This window comes from Colias philodice, chromosome 9, assembly GCF_061535455.1.
Source record: "Colias philodice isolate Cphi_HAF_F1 chromosome 9, ilColPhil1 Martin Lab GWU primary, whole genome shotgun sequence".
NCBI classification, from domain to species: Eukaryota; Metazoa; Arthropoda; class Insecta; order Lepidoptera; family Pieridae; genus Colias; species Colias philodice.
Window position 1 is genome coordinate 592,713 of NC_143094.1, and position 21,498 is coordinate 614,210.

The window sequence follows — 21,498 nt, forward strand, 5'->3', positions numbered from 1 at the left end:
CTAACTAGGTACTGATCTTAAAATTGAAAGGAGTAAAACCTAACATACCTATAGAGGTCATATTTTATCTTGGTAAATTAAGAAGTTTAGCAAGTTGGCAAATTATACAATAAGCATCAAATTTGAATACATCGGAAGGCTGCATTTGTGCAATCCTCCAATAGTTCCCATGACGCTGAGTCAATCACGTAATGCAGTAATTATTATGTTAGCGATTGCCACGGGTGTTGTGCAAACCGCGTATCTGCCAACATGCTGCCAACCGATTGAGCAAAGATGTGTAATTGCTCTAACGGTTAACAAAAGATCGTTTGATGTGTTTAAAGTGATTTGTAATGGAATTGTTTTCATTTTTATTACTACCTGAATTACCTATTGAGTTATTTATAGCTATTGTTGAACTTCTGGTTTTAACAATTATATATTTTACATAATTATTACCATCAGCATTAAATATACACTATTCAGAAATAAAATGGGTTTTACTATTGGTCTTATAAAATTTAAAACGATACACTTCTAAGAAAAACATATGAAACCAATTTTAAGTTTTGTCTCCTGAACAAAACCTAGAATTCGCAAAAGATGAACATGAACTTGCTGGGATAACTTTTTATGTGCATACTGTATCTATAAAATTAATAATCAACATAGCTTAATATGTGTAAAGCGTTAACAATTTGTAATATGAGGTTATTTCAGGTCTTATGAACAATCGCCGTGGCCATGTCGGCGGTGATGAGCACGCTGTCGATGATCAGTGGCGGCCGCCGGGCTCATAGGAAACTTGCAAGGTAACGTTATTGTAGAAACAAATACATATTTAGTTTGTACAACAGGTCATGTATTCACCACCTCTTGAAATAGTATGCAATAACATAACAATAACCTATAACCACACCTATAACATAATGGTTTTTATAAGAATTTTATAAAAGGACGCAATACATTAATACAGAGTAACAATAAAAAGGGCTTCTTAAAATTATTGGCCTGTTGTTTATTTAGTAACATATAAATATAATACACTGCAGGTATTATAATGTGAGTCTACATGTTATTTACTTTATGAAATGCTTGTGTAGGTGTAAATTTTACATACGTGTTCATTTGGGTATTAAGGTAAACCTGTTTTCAATTCTATTGATAATGAAGTACTTACGTTTTAGTGTAGAAGGTAAACGAGCATGTAGCGTGTTAATTTTATCGTATCTCACCCACAATAACATGTTCTACTGCCCACCCTGAAAGTTAAAGTAAGCAGCGTCTTCTAATGTAGAGCCACAAAACAGAGAAACGTAAAGTGAATCATATTTTGCTCTACAGCTATATAGAGTTGTAGAGTCGATTAGAGGCGTATTTTTTTATTATTCAACTAAAATATACGTCAACGTTAACTTGAAACCGACATTTTGATAAATATTTTACAAATTATACAGACTATATATGTATACCTATCTACCTCAGATTAATTCCCTATTCTGAGATAAAATTAATGAAAACAAATAACGTTTTCTAATCTGTCCATTCATGTGATATTTATATTTCAAATTTAAACTTTAATATCATGCATCTTCCCCTGACGCAAGCGAAAAGCACAATTACGCTAAATCTACTAGAAATACTCTGCAGCACCGCGGCCGGTGCATGCGTCTGCGCATCATTAATTTTATTGCATGCGCTAGACGCAAGATGAATTGAAAGTTGGCGACGAGATGCGAGCATATGCATGACGGACGGCGTTGCTTGTATTTTATTGACCTACTCGTATAAATGTTACGTATGCCTCGTATATGCGTGTCTGGCATAATTATGATTATCATCTCAAAGCCTATCTAACTTTACTACAATTTGCTATTTCAATTCACACGACTGTTATCGTGTTTCTTAATTATGGTTGTGTATTTACATCGAATATAATGTAAGAACTTTGAAGCCATTTCAAATACTGTTATTGTTCCAGCAGCCGCAAATCGGGGCAGTACTCCGACGTCGGCGAGGACCGCACGCGCAGCCACCATGACCTCAGCAAGCAGCAGCGATCTGCCTCTATGGTAAATAATTAAATATCTCTGTAGTATAGGTATAAAACTCTTAATATGTAGATATATGCATATTATTACATGCGCATGCAACTTAAACAAAAAGTTATATGTACTGAAATATCCGAGCGAAACATCGGACATTCAAATAAAATTGAAGATTACAATGTAACATTTTAGTGTTTTTATTACTGTTGGCGTATAACCGTTACGCCGTATCAAAGGCGTATCCTTTACGCATATTTAATTGCTAGTTTTTTCTTGAGAGGCGAGTACTTATGAGTCATCTTTGCTCTTTGGAGCGAAAGAATTTCTTTGTGCGTGAGTATTTGACCATCTATTGCTCAGCTGTATGACCGTACGGTACGTACGGAACTTGTTTATAAGGGAGTCAATCCAAACTTACTGAAGCTCATTTGAAGGAACCAAATATAAATGACTAGCTGTACCTCCGGATGGTGACACCCGCGGGTAACAACAAGTAATTTATATAGCTCATATTGTGTTATTCTTATCACTGCAAAGCTTCGTCCCAATCCATCCTGTCCCTTTTTCGTGAAAGAGTAACAAACATTCTCACAAACGTTGGCATTTATAATAATTAATAGCAGTTGGATTTATTGTAATACACTGCGGTAACAGCCCTATTTCTAATGACTGGAACATACCAGCAATAGTCGCGGGGTAATTAAAGAAAAGTAAAATTCTGTGTAATCCCAGTCGGCCGCCGAGTACGGTCATGCAATTACAATACTTCCTCGTTTCACTCGCGTTCCTGCGCACAAAAAATCTAATTTCAATTAGAATGCCTATTTCTTGTTTAGAAAATAAAAATTAAGAAGATTACTTCTGAGAACTGATTCTTTAAAGTTTATGTTGTTCGTATTCGTTGGTATTCGCATTGTTGGTGTGTTATTGATAGAATGGATTTCTGTTTAATTTAAATTTTTAGGTCATTTCATCACAAAAAAGAAATTGTAAAAATTTCTAGAGGTAATTTATAGAGCAAGGTTTTAAAAAAAATATTCAAATTAACTTATTGCTTTGTATCAGGCGATTATAGTTATTTCCATTAATATCTAATATCTACAATTTAAGCCGTTGCATAAAACAACATCTTCAGATAAAAAAGTGAAAAACACATCCCAAAAATTAACTGAAATCAAATTATCACTGAATTAAACACGGAAGAGCAATTAATAATGTTCAATAAAGATGTACTCCAAATCTAATGAAGTCATTTGATATTCTCATTTTTTGTATATCACATAAAAACATATTGGAAGGCTCATTAAAAACACATTTTATATTCAAGCATGGGCTTTGTGGCGATCGCCGAAACGCGCACAAAGCACAGAGGCCTGTACTCAAACATTAATTAACATTACAATTAAGAGGTCTGTTTGTTGCAGCAAACGCTGGAGACGGGAGGGGTCGTTAACCTGGAGAATCTGGAAGCCAAGGTAAAGTGCATCTTTATACATCACTACACCAACTACACCCTGTCCACTAAAAAAGTTCTTACAAATAGTCCCTAATAACACATCGTTTCGTGGAAGGTGTTGGAATTTTTTTGTTTGTGTAAATTATTAATGAATTATAATTAATATTTAATTAAATTAATTAATTAATTCGAGTTTATGTGACCTAAAAGTTTTAACAATTGAATATCTAGTACAAAAAATTGATGCTTCGTCATAAACATAATAATTATAATCTGATTGTGTTGTATATTTTTAATTAAAATTAAATTAATATATTTTAAGCAAACCTGAGAGAAAGATAAGGTCGGCACAATTCTTCAGATAACTGTGGGTGATATTATCTATGCGTTTAATTGTTTATTCCTTGGTTTATTCCGTATTCCCTGGCACTTCGAGACTAATTATTGTGTGTCAACTGTCAAGATAAATGTAGTTCTCATACTGTTTATCTTTTCATAGAGATTAAGTTAATCGGCAACGGGATTGAAATGCTTTAAATATACAGTATACTGTTAGGTACATGGGTGAATTAATTGCTAACATTGCCTCGTAAAGTAGGTTACCAATTAAACATTTATAGATACCCTTGAAAATCGTTTATAAATCATATCTAACTTTATTATTCATAATTAAACATTATAATGTAAATGTTGTTTTTGTGCCATCAAAATTATAATTATAGGCGCGTTGAATAAAGTTATTATTTACATTACTTATACGATTTTGTTTTTAGATGCTATATTATATAAGTACCTATTTCTACGGTATAGTTTAAGATAAGATATCGATTTCAATTTAACTTTTAATTATCCAAACTTTTATGTAAGTTCAATACCAAATGCATGATGGTTCATTATCCATAGAGGGTTACTAGTGAATGAAAAATTGAAAGGTTAATCGATAACCACTAATTAGTGACATCACTATGAGTGGCATAACAATCGGCTGAGATACGATCTGATGGACGCGTGCGTCACGTGTCGTGACTCCCCGACGTGATGTGCCGTACAGTTTCTGTTTCACATAAGGTTCCAATTAAAATAATTATACGCAATCAAAGTTCAAAAGGCCGATCTTTCTGGTGATATTGTAAGATAATCGACACAATCGATATTTATGTTTCTACCGTATAAATTTTAACAATTATTATTCACTCAACTAGACAGTAAATATGTATATCTTATTTCGCCATTTGATTTTTTCTAGTATTACCTATATTATATATTCTGTGATACATGCGTTCACACATAATTTGTTTCAAATAAAGGTAGACAAGTTGCAACTCGGTTTGATTTCATTTGATTTAATTATTGCGAACTAATAAGGTTAGATTGATATATTCCAGTGAGTCAATATGGTTTCATGAGAATGTTGTCTTGCTCTCAGTAATAATCGATAATTTATGTGTTTACAGTTTAATATTACAAATCAGGTACAAATATATGTACAGAAGATTTTTTTGTTTAGTATTAAATATGATGAGTCGATACTTATTACGACATAATAAACGAACCATAACAATTTTATACTAGAGAACCTAAGTACCTAAAATAATACTGTAGCAATCAATATGTCTCTTATGTATTTTATTACTTTTCTTTAAAATATAGAGACGTAATTAAAAATTACTATCAATAATCGTACATCACATTGTACTTGATCTGAAGTTAATTCATATGCATTGAAAACGATCACCATAGTTTCACATTCCTAGATATTAGTTTTAATGGCTGTTGTCAGAAGCACATTATTAAACTATACGTTTATAATTACGAGATGGCTCTCGATTTTTTGCACTTAAATAACATTCATAAATAACAAGATAATCAGGAATTAAATTACAAATTGCCATAAATGTGATTTCAAAGAAACGTCCGTTTGTCAATAACCATCAATACTGCTTCCATAAAAACTGCGACTTAACGATTCAATGATCGAAATGCTTAAGAATTTACGCCATATTATAGCTTTAATTCTAAGGAATAAAAAGGAGGAATAGTTTAGCATTAGGCTGGATGGTGCGAGACCGATTGAATAAATAGTAGCGCTATAGAGTTTTAAAAATATCTAAACACGTTTAACGTTTAATAAGTAGATATAAGAAGGATTAAATTAATATTTCTTATATTTGATATTGGTACCAAGCCACCTGATATTCCACAACATTTAAAGCCGTTGTATTTTTGATCCTCATCATCGTATCTCCAGACCCTACATAAACTAAGTCCGGGTATTTGCTTTTTGGAGGAGTTTAGTGGTGTGAATAACAATGTATTTATTTCGTCACAACTCGTATATAGAATGAAGATGGTATAATTAATGAGGTGTTAACTTTTGTTGCTCTAGCCTCTGCGCAGTAGGATATGCGTTGTATAATCTGGGTTTAGTCTGCCTTGCGATCAGCAGTCGCCGGGTGCTACGCAGCCTAAGTTATGCTGATTCAATTACATATAGTCGCTACGTTCATGGCATTTCGCTGAAGTGCTGACATGTAGCACCGGGGTAGTTAATGTATCCTATGTGGCCAGGCGACATACTCGCAGGCGGTTTGCGAATTATTGAACCTGCTATTTACCTGCTGATGGAATCAAACGTTAGATAACGATTGATTTGTTTATGGTTGTTGATGATTTAAAAGTATTTTCTCCGTTTGTTTTATGGTTGCAAATTATGAAAAGTAATTAATTAATGCTATCTGTAGTTATATAAGCTGTATTAAACTAAAATCATAAAATTTCGCCAAGAAAGTAGGATTTGAACTTAAACAATATTTTTTTTATAAACAGGAACAAAGCTTTAAAAATACAACAGGGTCGATCAACAGATTCGCTTATTCAAGGGATATAAATAAAATATTAGATACATAATATATAAAATATCATGCTTTGTAAGGTTATGTGTAGACATGAATAAAAATTAAATTTATAAAAAAACGTCCACCCGCAACTAACACCGACCTGTAGAAGCTGCAACCTACGTGTCCACAACTGCAATAATCTTGGATTCCCGCCAATAATTATGCATAATGCATTGCGATTACACCAGCACTTGAAATCGTGTTAAATTATGATTATTTTATAATAACATATGAAAATAAAACCTACCTGCGCATTGCGATCGGTGCAACAAAATATAAAAGTAGAGACTAAGTTAAACAGCGTTAAGTAAAACACTATTGGCATTGGCACTACATGGCATCATGTAGACCTCCAGCTCTACACTAATACTAGCTAGCTAATATTAAGTTTAGAAACCAGTAGGTAACGCATATTTGCTCATGCTCCCAAAAATATGTCTTAACTCTTAAACTCGTAACTTTTATTCAAAAAGTATAACTCATACAAATAAGTGCCTAAACCTAACCTATGAATTAAATATTCTAACATTATGTTAAATCACTATTTATCTGGTTGAAAGAAGTCTAGTTTGTTCGTTGTAAAATCTAGATGAAACCTTATAAACAAATAAAGCAATTTATGCAATCGATCAGTAAAAACAAATGATTGTTTGATAAATAACGCAATTACGGAACTGTAAAAGTACAATAATTGTGGGAAAATTGAGATAAGCACATGAGTTGGATGTTTCCTCGATGAATAGATACTGTCACTTGACTAAGTAGACAATTTATCTTATTGTAAAACATGTTACACAATACAGATACAGTAAAAAGCGGTATAATGCAACAATTAGGAAATGAATTATCATAAAAAAGATGAACAGCGGCGATAGATATAGATAAGATATTTCAAAGTCAAAACAAATGCAATGTGCAGCATCAAGAAACTATGAGAATTCGAATAGATATTAATTTTATAATCTTATAATAGATCAAATTCGAAGGGAATTCTAGATTGATTTATTAAATGGTAATTAAGGTCTAAAAGACCAATCAGCATATTAATTCTGTACTTTTAAAATTATATTGATATCGATTCTTGGACAGTGATGAGTGGTATACAAGGGAACTAGTCAATTTATTTTAAATAATTAAATGTGTAGTGGGTGGTGCTTTGGCTTATGAATAAAATAGATTATAGGTCCTTCCTCTAGAAGGAATTAATGTAATAGTAATGAAATATATGTATAGTGTAGCTAAAAATACAGCATTTATTAAGCCTAAGGAGAGCCTGCTGCAAATTCGGTTCATTTGGTCATATTTACAGTATATTGTCATCTATTACTAACCACATAATATTACTAAATAGTATATACTACCAACATTTTACATATCTCTAAGGATTCACATAACTCATATGGATGTAAAGCGAACGAAAAACAGGTTAGCTTCAAAGCACGAAAGTGCAATCTGTTATTTAGCCAATTCAAGAAACATGCAAATTGCCGTTTGGGCGCAGGGGAGCATGTCGGGTTCGAGGTTTTACATCAAAGAATTTTTAAATTGTATTCATTTAAACGGTTAAGTTTCATCAAAATGAAGTGAATCTCGAGAATTATGCTCATTAAATACATATTTTGTTATTAATAGCTATAGATAAGAAAAAGACGTCGAAGAAGAAAGAGTCGTAAAAACAAAACTCTATCTTTTCCGCCTTGTATGCGTGCTGTTTAAAAGTCTTAAGTTCAATATCACAAACATACATACGGAAATCTAAATATTCTATAATGTCGACTCGACTGGTCGTAGCTCGCTTCCTGGCTCCTGGCCACGCTTCGTTCCACACGACCGCTCTCATATACCCAAGAAATTTAATAATCTACGCGCTTTAAATAACAGTGAAAATAGCCTAGCCGTTAATCTTACCAATTTTTTATAATTAACTCTTCAAGGCACTTCAATTATAACATATTAGTTATTAGCTAAGTATGTACGAGCAAAAATATACGATTTATGCTAAGGTTTTATTTAATTCGAATGTAATTAATGAACATACATGTTGTATTTAATCACATTCGATTTGTTGAATCGTTTCAATATTTATAGTGAAGGTGAGTAAATGCTTAAGCTTATATTAACGTCACTGCGTAATAGTATGCTAAGCGAAGATTTTATTCCGCTGGAAAAAGCTTCAAGTGTTTCAAAGATGGAAAAGATTTAAGATTTTCCATCGTTGATCTCAGTCACAACATGCTAATAAAAACAAAACACATGAGCATTATATCTAAAGTATAATTATTATAACTAAGCAATTAGCTTAGTGTTGTCCTTACTCTTTTGTTTCGGAAAACTGATTTAAAATTGTACATATTATTCATAAAAGACTTTTTAACAAAGCGTTCTTCCTCCTCTAAGTTCAGCTTTACGTAAATCTTTTGATTAGGAAAAATTTGCATTTTTACTTAGTATTTTCTTTGTTAATTACCCTTGCATATATATAACTCGAGCTAAATTATATTTTTTTATATAAATGAATAATTATTAACTAAAGATATTAGATAAGGCAAGTATAAAGCGCGTCACACACGGTGAAGATTTTATCTTAAGATACTGTTATATTTTATATTACAGTATCTTAACGCATCCGGTATCAGCGTTCGGACCAACATTTTTCTTTTTGTCATTGCGTACTAAGACTCCTGTAGAACCGCCATCCTGTTACAAATGACCCACAAAATTTCGCGTCATTTGTAACAGGATGGCGGTTCTACAGGGGTAGGTGGTACGCAATGACAAAAAGAAAAATGATGGTCCGAACGCTGATACCGGAAGCGTTAAGATACTGTAATATAAAATATAACAGTATCTTAAGATAAAATATTATAGTATCTTCACCGTGTGTGACGCGCTTAAGGACTTTGTGGATACCTAAAAGATCATAGAAGGTCATATTGTACATTCTGGGCAAAAGAGAGAAGGTTTCAGTATTTAAGTCTCACTTCCAATTACCATAAAATATCTTACTTAAATATCTTAGCATCACAAAATATCTTACTTCAGCATTCAAAAGCTTCGCTGGCTATTAGCGAGCGAGTTGAGCCCACTCAAACGATTTGTCACGTCCGCGTCGAAGCGCCCAGTGCGAGCAATAGTAAAAACGAGATACACCGGCTCTATAAATCCATTTTAATCTATCACGATTGTCGGTTATTACGGCTAGATCGGCTGCTGTGGGTGTACACACTGTCTGCCTTGCATGTGAACATCGAGGGGTAAAAGTAATAAAGAAGTTAATGTATGCGAATGAACCGTATTGATGTAGATTTGAGAGAATTATGCCGAACTTAAGTGCTTGTTTCTATCTTAATTACATATGTTCATTAGAAAATTAGATAATTAAATGTTAATCGGTGTATTTAATGATAAAGACAATCAGTGTAACGCTTTCTTTTCTAAGGATTGATAATTGGGAACGCTTGTTTTTGCGATAGGTATGGCAAATTCTGAATTTACAGAATTTGAGTTTGAAGAAATAAGTTTTTGTTAGAGCTGTCGTTTTCTGCGATAGGAGCTTTTAAGTAAATATATTGTGAATTCGAATTAATATAAAAAGAAATGTACTTAGATAAAGAAGTAGTTACTTACTAAATAATATAAAAAATAGATAACAAAAGTGCTGTAGTAGTTTAAAGATAGTTTTCTCTCTCCATATTATAAATTATGATACGTAAATCGTACAGTGAGTAAAGTTCCCTATAAACATGGTATTTTTTCTCGTCATGATCGCGTGAACGATTTAATGAGAGAAATTTAACTCCATCCATCAACTCATGATTGTGTGAAATGACGACACTCTGTTACGTGTGATGTATGTGACAGGTCTATAGCTATCTAACTCTTTAATGGTACATCATCTTGATACCAACGGTAGTTAAATATTAACATTTTTATAGCGGGATTTAATTATATTTATTAATTTACTATTTAATAAATTACACCATTCAATCTTAGGTCGATAAAGAACAGTTGTAATTGTATAAAATTTATCCTTTTTACTAAAATATTTTAGCTTATAGCCGGATTAATGTCTAAAATGGTTATGACCAATTATTGTTCTTTAAAATTATAGGCATTACACATAGACTTCTAATCTCTCACTTCTAAGTACCTACCTACTTAACTATAAGTGTTTTGAATTAATTTCTGTGTACATGTGTCTATTCTAATATTAAGAATTTTTCCAGATGGCAAGCATAGAGGTGTCGTTGGGTGCATCGAGGCGAAAAAGCGCCGGCGCGCGCGACGCGGCACGCGAGCTTGAAGCGCTGAAAGGGGCAATGGCAGACAAGGATACTTTGATACAAAAGTATGAGATCTAGAGCTTCACCCCATGTGTTCTCATCACACTTATATAGCTTTTTACAAATTTTAACCCCATTTAACCCTGCAACCAACTCATAGCAAAGAATTTGTATTTTGTATACAATAGACCATTAAATTTATCATCCGTCGATGTATACCTAAGTAGGAAATGTTTATATTTGCAGCTTAGCATCGTAATTTTCCCATTTTCCACAGTTTAAAGAAGCAATTAAGCGCTTCACTCAGCGCAGCGCGTCTAGCAGCTCAAGCGGCTTCCCCAAAACCTGGCAGAGGCTCACGGGAGGAGAGTCCTGCAGCGCTGTCAGCGGATGAAAGGCGCGCGCTGGAAGAGCGGGCGACTGCTGTGCGCGCTGAATTGGACACCAGGCGCGCCAACATTCAGGAATTGAGGAGGAGGCTAGAAAAAACGCATGTCACGGAGTACGTACCATAAACCATTTAAACTTTTTTTGCACTGCATGAGCATTGAAATCGTCGTAAAGACGATTGTGCTGTTAAGTAGCTAAAAGCTTAGCATAAGAGGTAAAATACTTTTAGCAAGGAAAATATAGATAATTAATTTAATTTTTATATGTGCAGTAACATCGACACACGTATCGAGCAAGCCGAGCTGCAGTACCAAGTGGGGCGGGAGGAGCTGGAGCTGCTGACGCTGGGTGAGCAGGCGCGCGCGTTGGCGCTGCTCATCGAGCAGGCGGACGCGGCGCGCCACCAGCGGCTCACCCTGTACAGGTACCTTGTGTCCTCGGGGTAAGGTCTATATTCGTGCACACCGGTGACATCGCGAGGAGCTGAATGAAGCTGCTGACATTGGATGAGGAACAATCTTAAGTCTAAATTTCATCAGCAGTGATTTTAAATAATGGATGACTTTGAAGGGTCTTAATTTGCAAAACATGTCTTTATAGTTTATTCACAACTAGCTTACCGCCCGCGGCTTCGCCCGCTTTGTCTAAAACCTAATAAATTATATACTTACTAAAACCTTCCTCTTGAATCACTCTATCTATTAAAAAAACCGCATCAAAATCCGTTGCGTAGTTTTAAAGATTTAAGCATACAAAGGGACATAGGGACAGAGAAAGCGACTTTGTTTTATACTATGTAGTGATGATACACATGCAAATGCAACAAAACTTACGTTGTGGTGTTTTTTTATTATTTCTAAGCCAAATGCAATATAATAACCACTTGTACTCACGACCATATTCAAACACATACCTAAATGATACTATTTTCTATCATTACAACCTTCACTCCTATACGAAATAATTATAGAGCAATCGCGCAACTTACGTGAGAATCTATCAGAGTAATTATCTCTCTCTTAAGTCTTACATGAGATCGCATCTTCAGAAAACTATCAAACTCGTGTAAATTGGGACAAGCGCTTAATGGCTTATTTGGTAGTGTTGAGATTAATGATAACACCTTTTACAAATAGCTTTATGTAATAGGCTGAGTTCATACAAATTCATGTACACGATCATTGCAACACAGAAGACTATCATTTTTTATAATCAAGTATCAATCAAATAAACAGACGTAGGATAAAAGAATGAGGCATTTTTTAACAGTCAATAAAAATTAAATTTAAAGTTTATTCGGCGAAGGAACTTAGGTATTTTTATGCATGAAAATGAAAAAGATCTTCACGCGTCAGGAATAACAAGCCTGAAAATATTTTTTCTGTTAGCCTTAACTTTAAATAACGAAAAAAGTAGAAAATACTCTTAGAAAACAACTTTTTTCCAAATTCCCAATTCCCATCTTGATGAGTTTTGCACTTAAGAATTTCAATATACATTATGCCTAGCTTACGTAAAATATTGAATAAGTTTATTTCGTGTATAAAAAGCTTAACGATAGTTTCGACACGACCCATCCATTGTGCGAGGGGTGGAGCGATTTGAAATCGTACGTTTCTATGCTAATGTTCCGGATTATCTTGAGAAAATCTCCGCGATGCAGGTCACCACATCAATAGTGGAAAGTCGAAACGTATCAATTTGTTCAGTTACAACTAACGCCCGGATTGTTCAGCATTTCCGTGGTAACAATGGAACATGATTACAGGTTGTGGTAATTGCAATCATGATGAATGTATGATCTAGTTGACCCAGGTCGGGGGTTATACATTGAAATTGCTAATTCATTTAATTGTTTAACTTTCCTTTTTTCGCAAATCTATCGAACTTACAAAAAAACCTTTCAGTGGTACACAAAAAAGGTTCAATGTCTATATGGGTTTTGTTATCATAACATTTATTAATTATGAATTTAAAGAACTTAATTATCAATTAAAAATTATCTGGGGGCACGGCAGTGCCCCCGCCAAGTCGAGCAAAAAAAAAGCGGCACGGCCGTACCATCCTTTTCTCGAAGCAATTCGGGCCTTTTTCGACCCCCTATAATTCGGTTGTGGATAGAGCAAGAAACCTGAATCTTAAGTAACTAATCCGGCATTGTATAAACACGGAATATTTAAAATTTCAGTCAATTTGAACCAGTAGTTTAAGAATGACAACTTGTTAAAGTTTCTAAATTTTGTCACTCACTGACTCACCGATCATCAAAAGTCCAAGGCACTTCTAGCAGACTTAGAAGCTTCATATTTGGAATACATATAGAGTTTAGTGTCTTAATCATGGGAAAACTTAAATATTTTGTAATTTCGGTCCAGTTTTCCAAATACACCAACTGCATCAATAACTTTGTAATCCCATATAAATATATGGGATTACAAAGTTATTTATGCAGTTGGTGGTTGGTGGTGGTATCAAAAAGAAAGGCTCTACAAAAAAAAGTGAGATCCCATCAAAAACATCCTGTAAAAAACCCAAGTCTCGCAGCTCAGTCTTTCTACCGTCAAAAGTTGTGAGATCCATGTAATACCAAGTCGGTTAATCTATTTAGTGTCTACTTGAAGGACCTTCTGTCTTAAGTTATTACATAAGTTATTATCATGCCAATATTAAAAATATTTAACGTTTTAAACAAATAGATCGACTTGGACATCGCATGAAAACAAAATGAATATTACAATATTATATTAGATTCTTTAGTCTCTCGCGCCTCACGCGATTGAAACTCTCGTTCCTGTTGGTCGCTGGCCCGTCGTGCTGTGTAGTGTGATACATACATACTAATAATCAAATCAAGCGATGTCCAAGTCGATCTATTTGTTTAAAACGTTAAATATTTTTAATATTGGCATGATAACAACTTATGTAATAACTTAAGACAGAAGGTCCTTCAAGTAGACACTAAATAGATTAACCGACTTGGTATTACATGGATCTCACAACTTTTGACGGTAGAAAGACTGAGCTGCGAGACTTGGGTTTTTTACAGGATGTTTTTGATGGGATTCATTTTACGAATCAAAAGAAGTATGTTATTTCATATTTGTAAAGTAAAATATCAATGCATGCCCACCACATTAGATACCTAATAAATTCAAAGGAACCGTTTTATACATTTAATAGTTCCTTAACCGGTGTAATAAAAGGTGAAATATCGTTGTATGAGAATAAATAGTACCTTGAAACTATAACGGCTTAGTTAATATGAAACCTTGCGGGAGCCTCAGATATCGCTGATTTGAAAGAAAATTCACGACCCACGCGCTACGGCAGCAATCGATCTACTAATTGTTATAGCAACTTTATTCACGATCATATTTTTTCCCTTGAACAATAACCTAATGAGAATTAATTTCAATCATGCGAACTTAACGTATTTTTATGTTGGAAATATTACTACGCTAAATTAATTTTACCCTTTTTTGCTCTACTGTTTTGTAATCGTGAATTAATGCCATATCTGTAGGTAGGTACTAGTACATACTTACATAGTTTTATATAATAAATTATTATCTGTGTTATATAACTACATTCACATTATTGACGAAATATTTAGTGTGAATACTCAGAGTTTATTTCCCAAGATCAGTTGTGCACAAAAACATAGAGCTGGTAGGATATGACTTCTTATCACGAGCGATGATGGATGTGAGAAAATTCGTTAACAATGCTCACTACATTACACCGGGACAGTTACTTTTTGTCGTCCGATTGTTTTGGTATAAATACTAAGTAGATTGAAGTCATAGAGAATGAGTTTAAAAAAAATGATGTGAAGAAATTTTTAAATATATGTAGGTACAAGTTTTATTTTTCATTTGATTTTTCCAGAAAATCCGGTAATTAAGTAAAAAAAAAACTCATTCTACACCGTTAATATTTACTCGAATCATATATCAATAATTGTTAAAGAATCGATTTTAATTAACCAATTTGTAATGAATAAAAAAAATCCTCAACGAATATGAACTTATTGGCATATTCTTAGATTTTACAAAGCTACTTGATTCAAATGAGAAGCTCTTTAAACTTGTGAAGTGTAAAATACTGACAAACTACAAGCAAGTTCCGTGGTTAGTCCCACGCTCTCCCTTGATGGATAACCGCGAGTCATTAACACTAATTACTCTTAAGCGATGCTAATACCGCACTGAGACAAATTACTTTTGATTCCCGCCCAGACGAACGACTTTTGAGTGTATCTCATGGACCTATTTGTATTAATACATATGTAGGTAGATTGTTTGTTGTTAATTGATGAAGAAAATGATAGTAAGGTAACCGGCATGTCCAAAAACAAAGCGAAAATAACGACTTGCTAATCCGCACGCGACCGACCCAAACATTCCCAGACCTGTGACCCTCCGAAACAGGTAAATCTAACCGAATGACGACTACGATATTATACTACGAATTAATTGTATAAAAATACAATTAATTCATACATAAAGTAATTTAATTTACGTATTGTATTTTGACTCTATGCTAAGGAAGGTAATAGTAGGGGAGCCCAGGATGCTAAATGTGGATTTACTCGAGCGTCACGGGAACCTATTAGAATTGGTAGATTAGACCATAGCGAGAAAAAAAGGTCCTATAATGTTTTCACTTTTAGCGGTGGGGAAGGGTTTTTTGATTTTTTTTAATTTAAAAAAGAAAAAAATTGGCTTGGAAATACTCAAGCGCGTTAGATATTGATATTTTGCATGCTCCAGGACGTCACTGAAAAAAAGTATACGTTAATCTGACGATTTAAGTGGCGATTTAATCGCTATGAAGAAAGGGTAAAAAATTAAAGTAATATTATTCGAGCGCGTCAGATTAATATATGGGGGGGTTAATTACAATATAAGAAGTCCCCATTTCGCTAATCTGACGATTCGAGCTCAACCTTAGGGAATTATGGATTATTCAAATTTTCCAGCGGGGCCCCTGAGCGCACCCACCAACCATAACTGCTCATATTGACTAGAGGTACTAATGAATAGCTAAGGTACCGTCCCTTATAGTAATCTGACGCGCTCGAGTAAATCCCAAAATCCCCCTCTTGGCCTCCCCTACTATAATAAAGAGTTCTTTCTTTATATTAGGTAGAGACTTTTCTTTGACATGCTTAAATCCTAGTCGAAGGTATAAAAGTTAAACCGATTCTCCTGTGTATGTGTGTATGTTCCTAATAAAGGTAAGTAATTTACTTTGGATTTGTGTCTGCTTCGCTGCACTCACGTTTCCCGAACGCTGGCGTGGGAATCGAGGAGCGATGCTCTGTTTTAAATCAAATATCATGAATTCAAAAGAAGTTATGGTGGTTGTGATCTGATAATTCCTACTAATATAATAAATCGCCATGAGTGTCTATGTAAGTTGAATGGCCTCATCTAAAGAATACAATAGCGTAGGTTAAAATTTGATAAATATGCTAAATAAATTATAGGATGATGTAATAATATCTTAAGCCAATTTTATCCAGCTACCACGTATATAATATGAACAAACCTATAGATATAAATTTATAAATATATATATATCTATAGGTTTAGGGCATTTGAATGCCATAAAACCAAAATTTCAATTTCAAACCTATAGATAAATCATTAATACAAACACTTCCATACAGAAAATCAATTATATCCTTACTTACATAATAATTAATACAGGTTTATTTGCGTTTCCACCTTGTTATTAACAGGATCGAAGAGCATTGTGCTGTGTGCAGGAAGGCCGTGGGCGGCACGAAGCTGGGCTCGTAGGATGCTCGTGATTTGCTATGTACTATAATTGCATGTAACGTCGATTCATTATAGTAAATTTATTGTGTTGTGAAATACTTGATTAATACTGTTGGATATGTAATCATTTCTAATGGATAACATACGTTATACTTCGCGGATATTTTGTTTATTTTCATAATCTAAATGCACTTTACATAGGTACAGTTAGAATAATGAGATAGACATTTCCTACATCGGTATATTTTCTAGTTGTCATAAATCTTAATTATTCACCTACTTACGAAAAAAATGCTGTTTTTCATATAATCCTGCACATACCATACCATACCATATAGAGATAAAAAATGAGATTAAACTTTGTCCTAAATATAAATCTACCTATTTCATAATAATTTAATTTTTTTGGGAATGTAAAGGTTCAAAAATCTTTACATTCCCAAAAAACTGGTTTAAATGAGTTTCACACATTAATATACAAGAGCATTGTATTGAAGAGTTCATGTCACGGATATACCTAACTCGAATATAATAACATAATACGATCATGTCTTACGAAATAGCCTCCGAGCCTTTAATTGAGAACAACATGCAACGAAGACATTATCTTCATTGCATGACGATGACATTTATTAAATAATTTATTTTATACTACTGTTATTTCTACATAATTTTTCCCTGTACACGCCTTACGCATAATCTCCGATCCGAACCGGTGATATCTTATGAACATACCATTAATAAATTATAATTTAACGATTCCGGATTCAAGAGTCATTTTAAACCCTGATTTAATGAAATAATGTTTGATATTGACTTTATTATAATAGTAAGTACTAATTTGAGAGCTTTCCTCTGCTTTCTTTTTATAAGGCAATAAAAAAGAAAATTTCCTATTTCGATCAAAACTTTTCTTGGAATCATAATCTAATCTAGCTCTACTACTATAATTTAAACTATTTCAAGTAAAACTTCAGTGGAATGTCCAAGGGAACCTATGAAAATAATAATCTATATCTGGTTATGTCCGCGAGGTCAGTGTCCCGGCCCTCTGCCCCGGCCGTGACTTGGGGGCAATAAATATGGCCTTTGGACACGACGCTGTGCCCTATCGGTACAAGCTCATCTCACGGCTAGGGCTGCTGCATGATCTATTTGTGCTAGTTCAAAGTTTTCAATAAGTTTGAATAATTTTGTGTTGCGTGGTGTTGCGCTTAAATTAAGATTGAGAATTATAAATTCAAAAGTTTTACGCAAAATCAATGAACGGATTTTGATGACATTCGGCAATGATGTAGCTTATGTATCAGAATAATACATAGAAAGAGATATAGAAATACTTTTTCTCGCGGTACCTAAAGCTTAATATGAATAGGTCGAGCCTTTACAAGCTGGCCGAATTCGTTCCCAAGCGTGTTGGACTCCTGCATTTATAAAAATTTTTAAATTGCAAGTAACATTACTATTGGCAAAATAAGTCAACAAAATTATAAGTAAAACAAAATATTAGGTAGTTCTTACACATAACCCTAACTCTCACAATTTTATCATAGAGATGTGTTCATGCACGAATCACGATATAATATGAAACAAGAAATAGTAACCTATTACTTATTAGATAGTGGAAATCTTTGATTGAAGACCCTAGTCGTGTCTGCATATCATGTTCAATATATATCGAAACACGGAGTAAACTTATGATGCTTGTCAAGATCTAACCAGAAAAGGAATATGCGTGTATGGTCACAGTAAAAACTGATATAAATACTTACCTTATTTAAAACTAGCGGTCCGCCCCGGCTTCGCCCGTGGTACATATTTACGTTTTCTCTACATAAAAACCATCCTCGTACTTCAAGGAATATAATAGAAAAGAATTATCGAAATCGGTTCAGCCGTTCACACGTGATGCCATGACAACGCGAAACGGGTGCAGACCCGCCGCCTTTTTATAGCTCCCGCCGCGAAGCGCGTCGAACGCGGCAACTGATACACAAAAATAATCCTTATGGCTGCATGATTCTGTATTCACGCGCGATGACTATATAGCGTATTTCATATATAACTTTGGTGTTTCTACACCGATTTACATGATTCTTTCACTATAACCTGCCCAGGAGTATGAAGAATAATTGTGCCAAATTTGGTTAAAATCCGTCGTGTAGTTTTTGTTTCTATAACGAATATACAGACAGACAGACAGACAGACAAAAATTTTACTGATTGCATTTTTGGCATCAGTAGCGATCCCTTATCACCCCTTCATAGTTTTTTTTTAAATATATTTCATGTACAGAATTGGCCTCTCTACAGATTTATTATAAGTATAGATTATATGCTATCAATTTAACTCATTCGTGAAATGCACGCAAACCCTTACTCAAGGAACATTAATGATCTTCCTTTTTATGGTTTAATCACGAGGAACAGCCGATATGAATGAAATAATTGCAATTAGTTAAATTTGCGATGTTAACATGTTGCGATTCAATTATGCTGAGCGTGTGAGATATTTTAGTATACATACTAAAATATCTCTCTTATATATACAGGGTGTCCCACTGTTGGTATACTAAGCCCAAAGGAGGTTTTAGATTTGCATACGCTAAGTACGTAAAAAATACTTAAAAAATTCCAGACGCATTTTTTTTTCAAGTAGATGAATTCTTAAAACTCTATATTGTGTACACCCATAACAAGCAACCCGCCCAACTTTGTCACCAGCACATGAGCTATCGTTTAATATTATGTTTTCATAGACAAAATTGTGACATTAGAGAAGCAGTATAATATGCCGGCTGCGCGAAGCTAGAGAAGAAAACATGGATTTTCAGGAAAAATTTAGCAAAAAATTTTTGACGTAATTTTGTTGTTTAAGTATTTTTTACGTGATCAGTGTATGCAAAACTACAAGTCTTTTCGCGCTTAGTATACCTAGCAATAGTGGGACACCCTGTATATAAGGTCGTGGCGGGATAAAATGTAAGATGTTACAAGTTTAAAATCTGATTTATTACTCTATCTTGTATGATTAACCTAGACAATTATAATAGTTATGTAGTAAATTACAAATACAATTTTCGTGTTTTTGGCTCTTAATGACTATTAAATCAATATCGCGTGATCACTGTTTTCTGTTAGAATAAAGCAGATTGACATATCCTACATGGATACATTTTCTAGTCATCCTAATTATAATTAACGTAGGTATAGCGCCCGGCAATCTTCTAAGCCAAAAAGTAGCGTGGTGGGGGAAGCTTGCACCACAGACTAATAATAATATACTACGTATACAACTTGCACATATAAAAATGTACTAAAACTTGATGCACAACCTTCCCCCACCACGCTTCTTTTTGGCCAAGAAGTTTGCCGGGCGCAAATGCAAATTCACAATAACCCAATCACAAAAAATTATCCAAGTCGTTTTCCAATCAACAAAATCATCCATGATTAAAATTAAATCTTTAACATCATAACTTTGTCTGTTTTTTAGCACTGTACGCGAGTGTGGAGGGTCTGGCACAATCGTGTGTGCGGAGGCGCGCGAGGGCTCGTGGGGCGCGTCCCCGCGGGGCTCCGGGGTCACTCTGGAGTGGAGCAACCATCCTGCTCTTAAGCCTGGTGATCGGTGAGGATTATTTTTCATTTTATATATTAGTACTTAGTAACTATAATAGTAATTTGGTAATTAGAAGTTTTTGCCTGGTTATTAATCTATTATCTAGTATCTATCCCCAAATTAGAACTATTCATAACATATAATTATATTTTTACTATTATCTCAACCAATCTCTACTTACAAATTACAATACCTCGCACGTAGTTTCATAATGTAGGTAAAAGAAAAAATAAACTCAAACTTAACCACTAACTAAATCAACATTCAACCAAGCATATCAAAAACATTCAATTGTCACACCATACAACAAATTAAATCCATTCATAAAAATACCTACCTCCAGACTAGTAGAAGTGAACGGCACGAACGTGATGCACTGCAACCTGGAGGAGCTGCGTCGCGCCAGCTCGGCCGGCTCGCCCGCGCGGCTCGTCGTCATACGCGGCCTCGTGCCGACACAGCCGTTCACACAGGTAAATGTGACAGAATTATAATAACTTCTCCATTATCAATAAACACTTTTCCTTGATATGAATTAATTTTCCTTTATTTGACTCGATTATGAGTTTAAATGAAATGATGCAAAGTGAGACGTATTATCCTTTTGAATCAGAATTATGTCCTAATAGTTTATCCTAGTATTTGCTTGACAAAGTGGCTAAATTATGTTAAAGTTTATTTTAAATCTAATAACTATTTTCAAAAGTAGTCTATCAATGATTGATGTGGCCAACATTGGCCATCGTAGATATTATATTCTCAAAATAAAATTACCAAAACTTAGTTTCAAAGAACCTGCTAACTTACAAACTTAACGATCTACTCATTATCAAATTGTAGAACGAAGCAGCCACATTACGAACAGAACTGGAAGCGCTGAAGAGCTCTGCAGAGGAAGCGGAGAAAGCGAAGGAGGGGCTGCGCGCCGACAACACGCGCCTCACGCACCGGATCTCCTACCTCGAGGAGCAGGTCGCAGAGCTGCTGGCGAGACATACGCAGGTACGATCGAGATTTGATGTTAAGCAAATGCG

At 34.2% G+C, this 21,498-nt stretch overlaps 1 protein-coding gene across 2 annotated transcripts in view; it reads left to right on the plus strand.

Moving 5' to 3' along the window:
- The window catches only part of sprt (PDZ domain-containing protein sprite), a 54,427-nt gene that overhangs the window by 31,330 nt on the left and 1,599 nt on the right, over positions 1-21,498 (plus strand). Inside the window, exons 2-10 of one of the 2 annotated variants that reach the window (XM_089698800.1) lie at positions 693-794; positions 1,964-2,054; positions 3,455-3,505; positions 10,610-10,731; positions 10,944-11,168; positions 11,328-11,480; positions 20,339-20,473; positions 20,808-20,937; positions 21,305-21,466. In XM_089698800.1, coding sequence (XP_089554926.1) covers positions 727-794; positions 1,964-2,054; positions 3,455-3,505; positions 10,610-10,731; positions 10,944-11,168; positions 11,328-11,480; positions 20,339-20,473; positions 20,808-20,937; positions 21,305-21,466 — 1,137 coding nt within the window. In that variant the 5' untranslated portion in view covers positions 693-726. The remainder of the gene's footprint in view (positions 1-692; positions 795-1,963; positions 2,055-3,454; positions 3,506-10,609; positions 10,732-10,943; positions 11,169-11,327; positions 11,481-20,338; positions 20,474-20,807; positions 20,938-21,304; positions 21,467-21,498) is intronic. The other variant, XM_089698801.1, reaches the window with a different exon arrangement.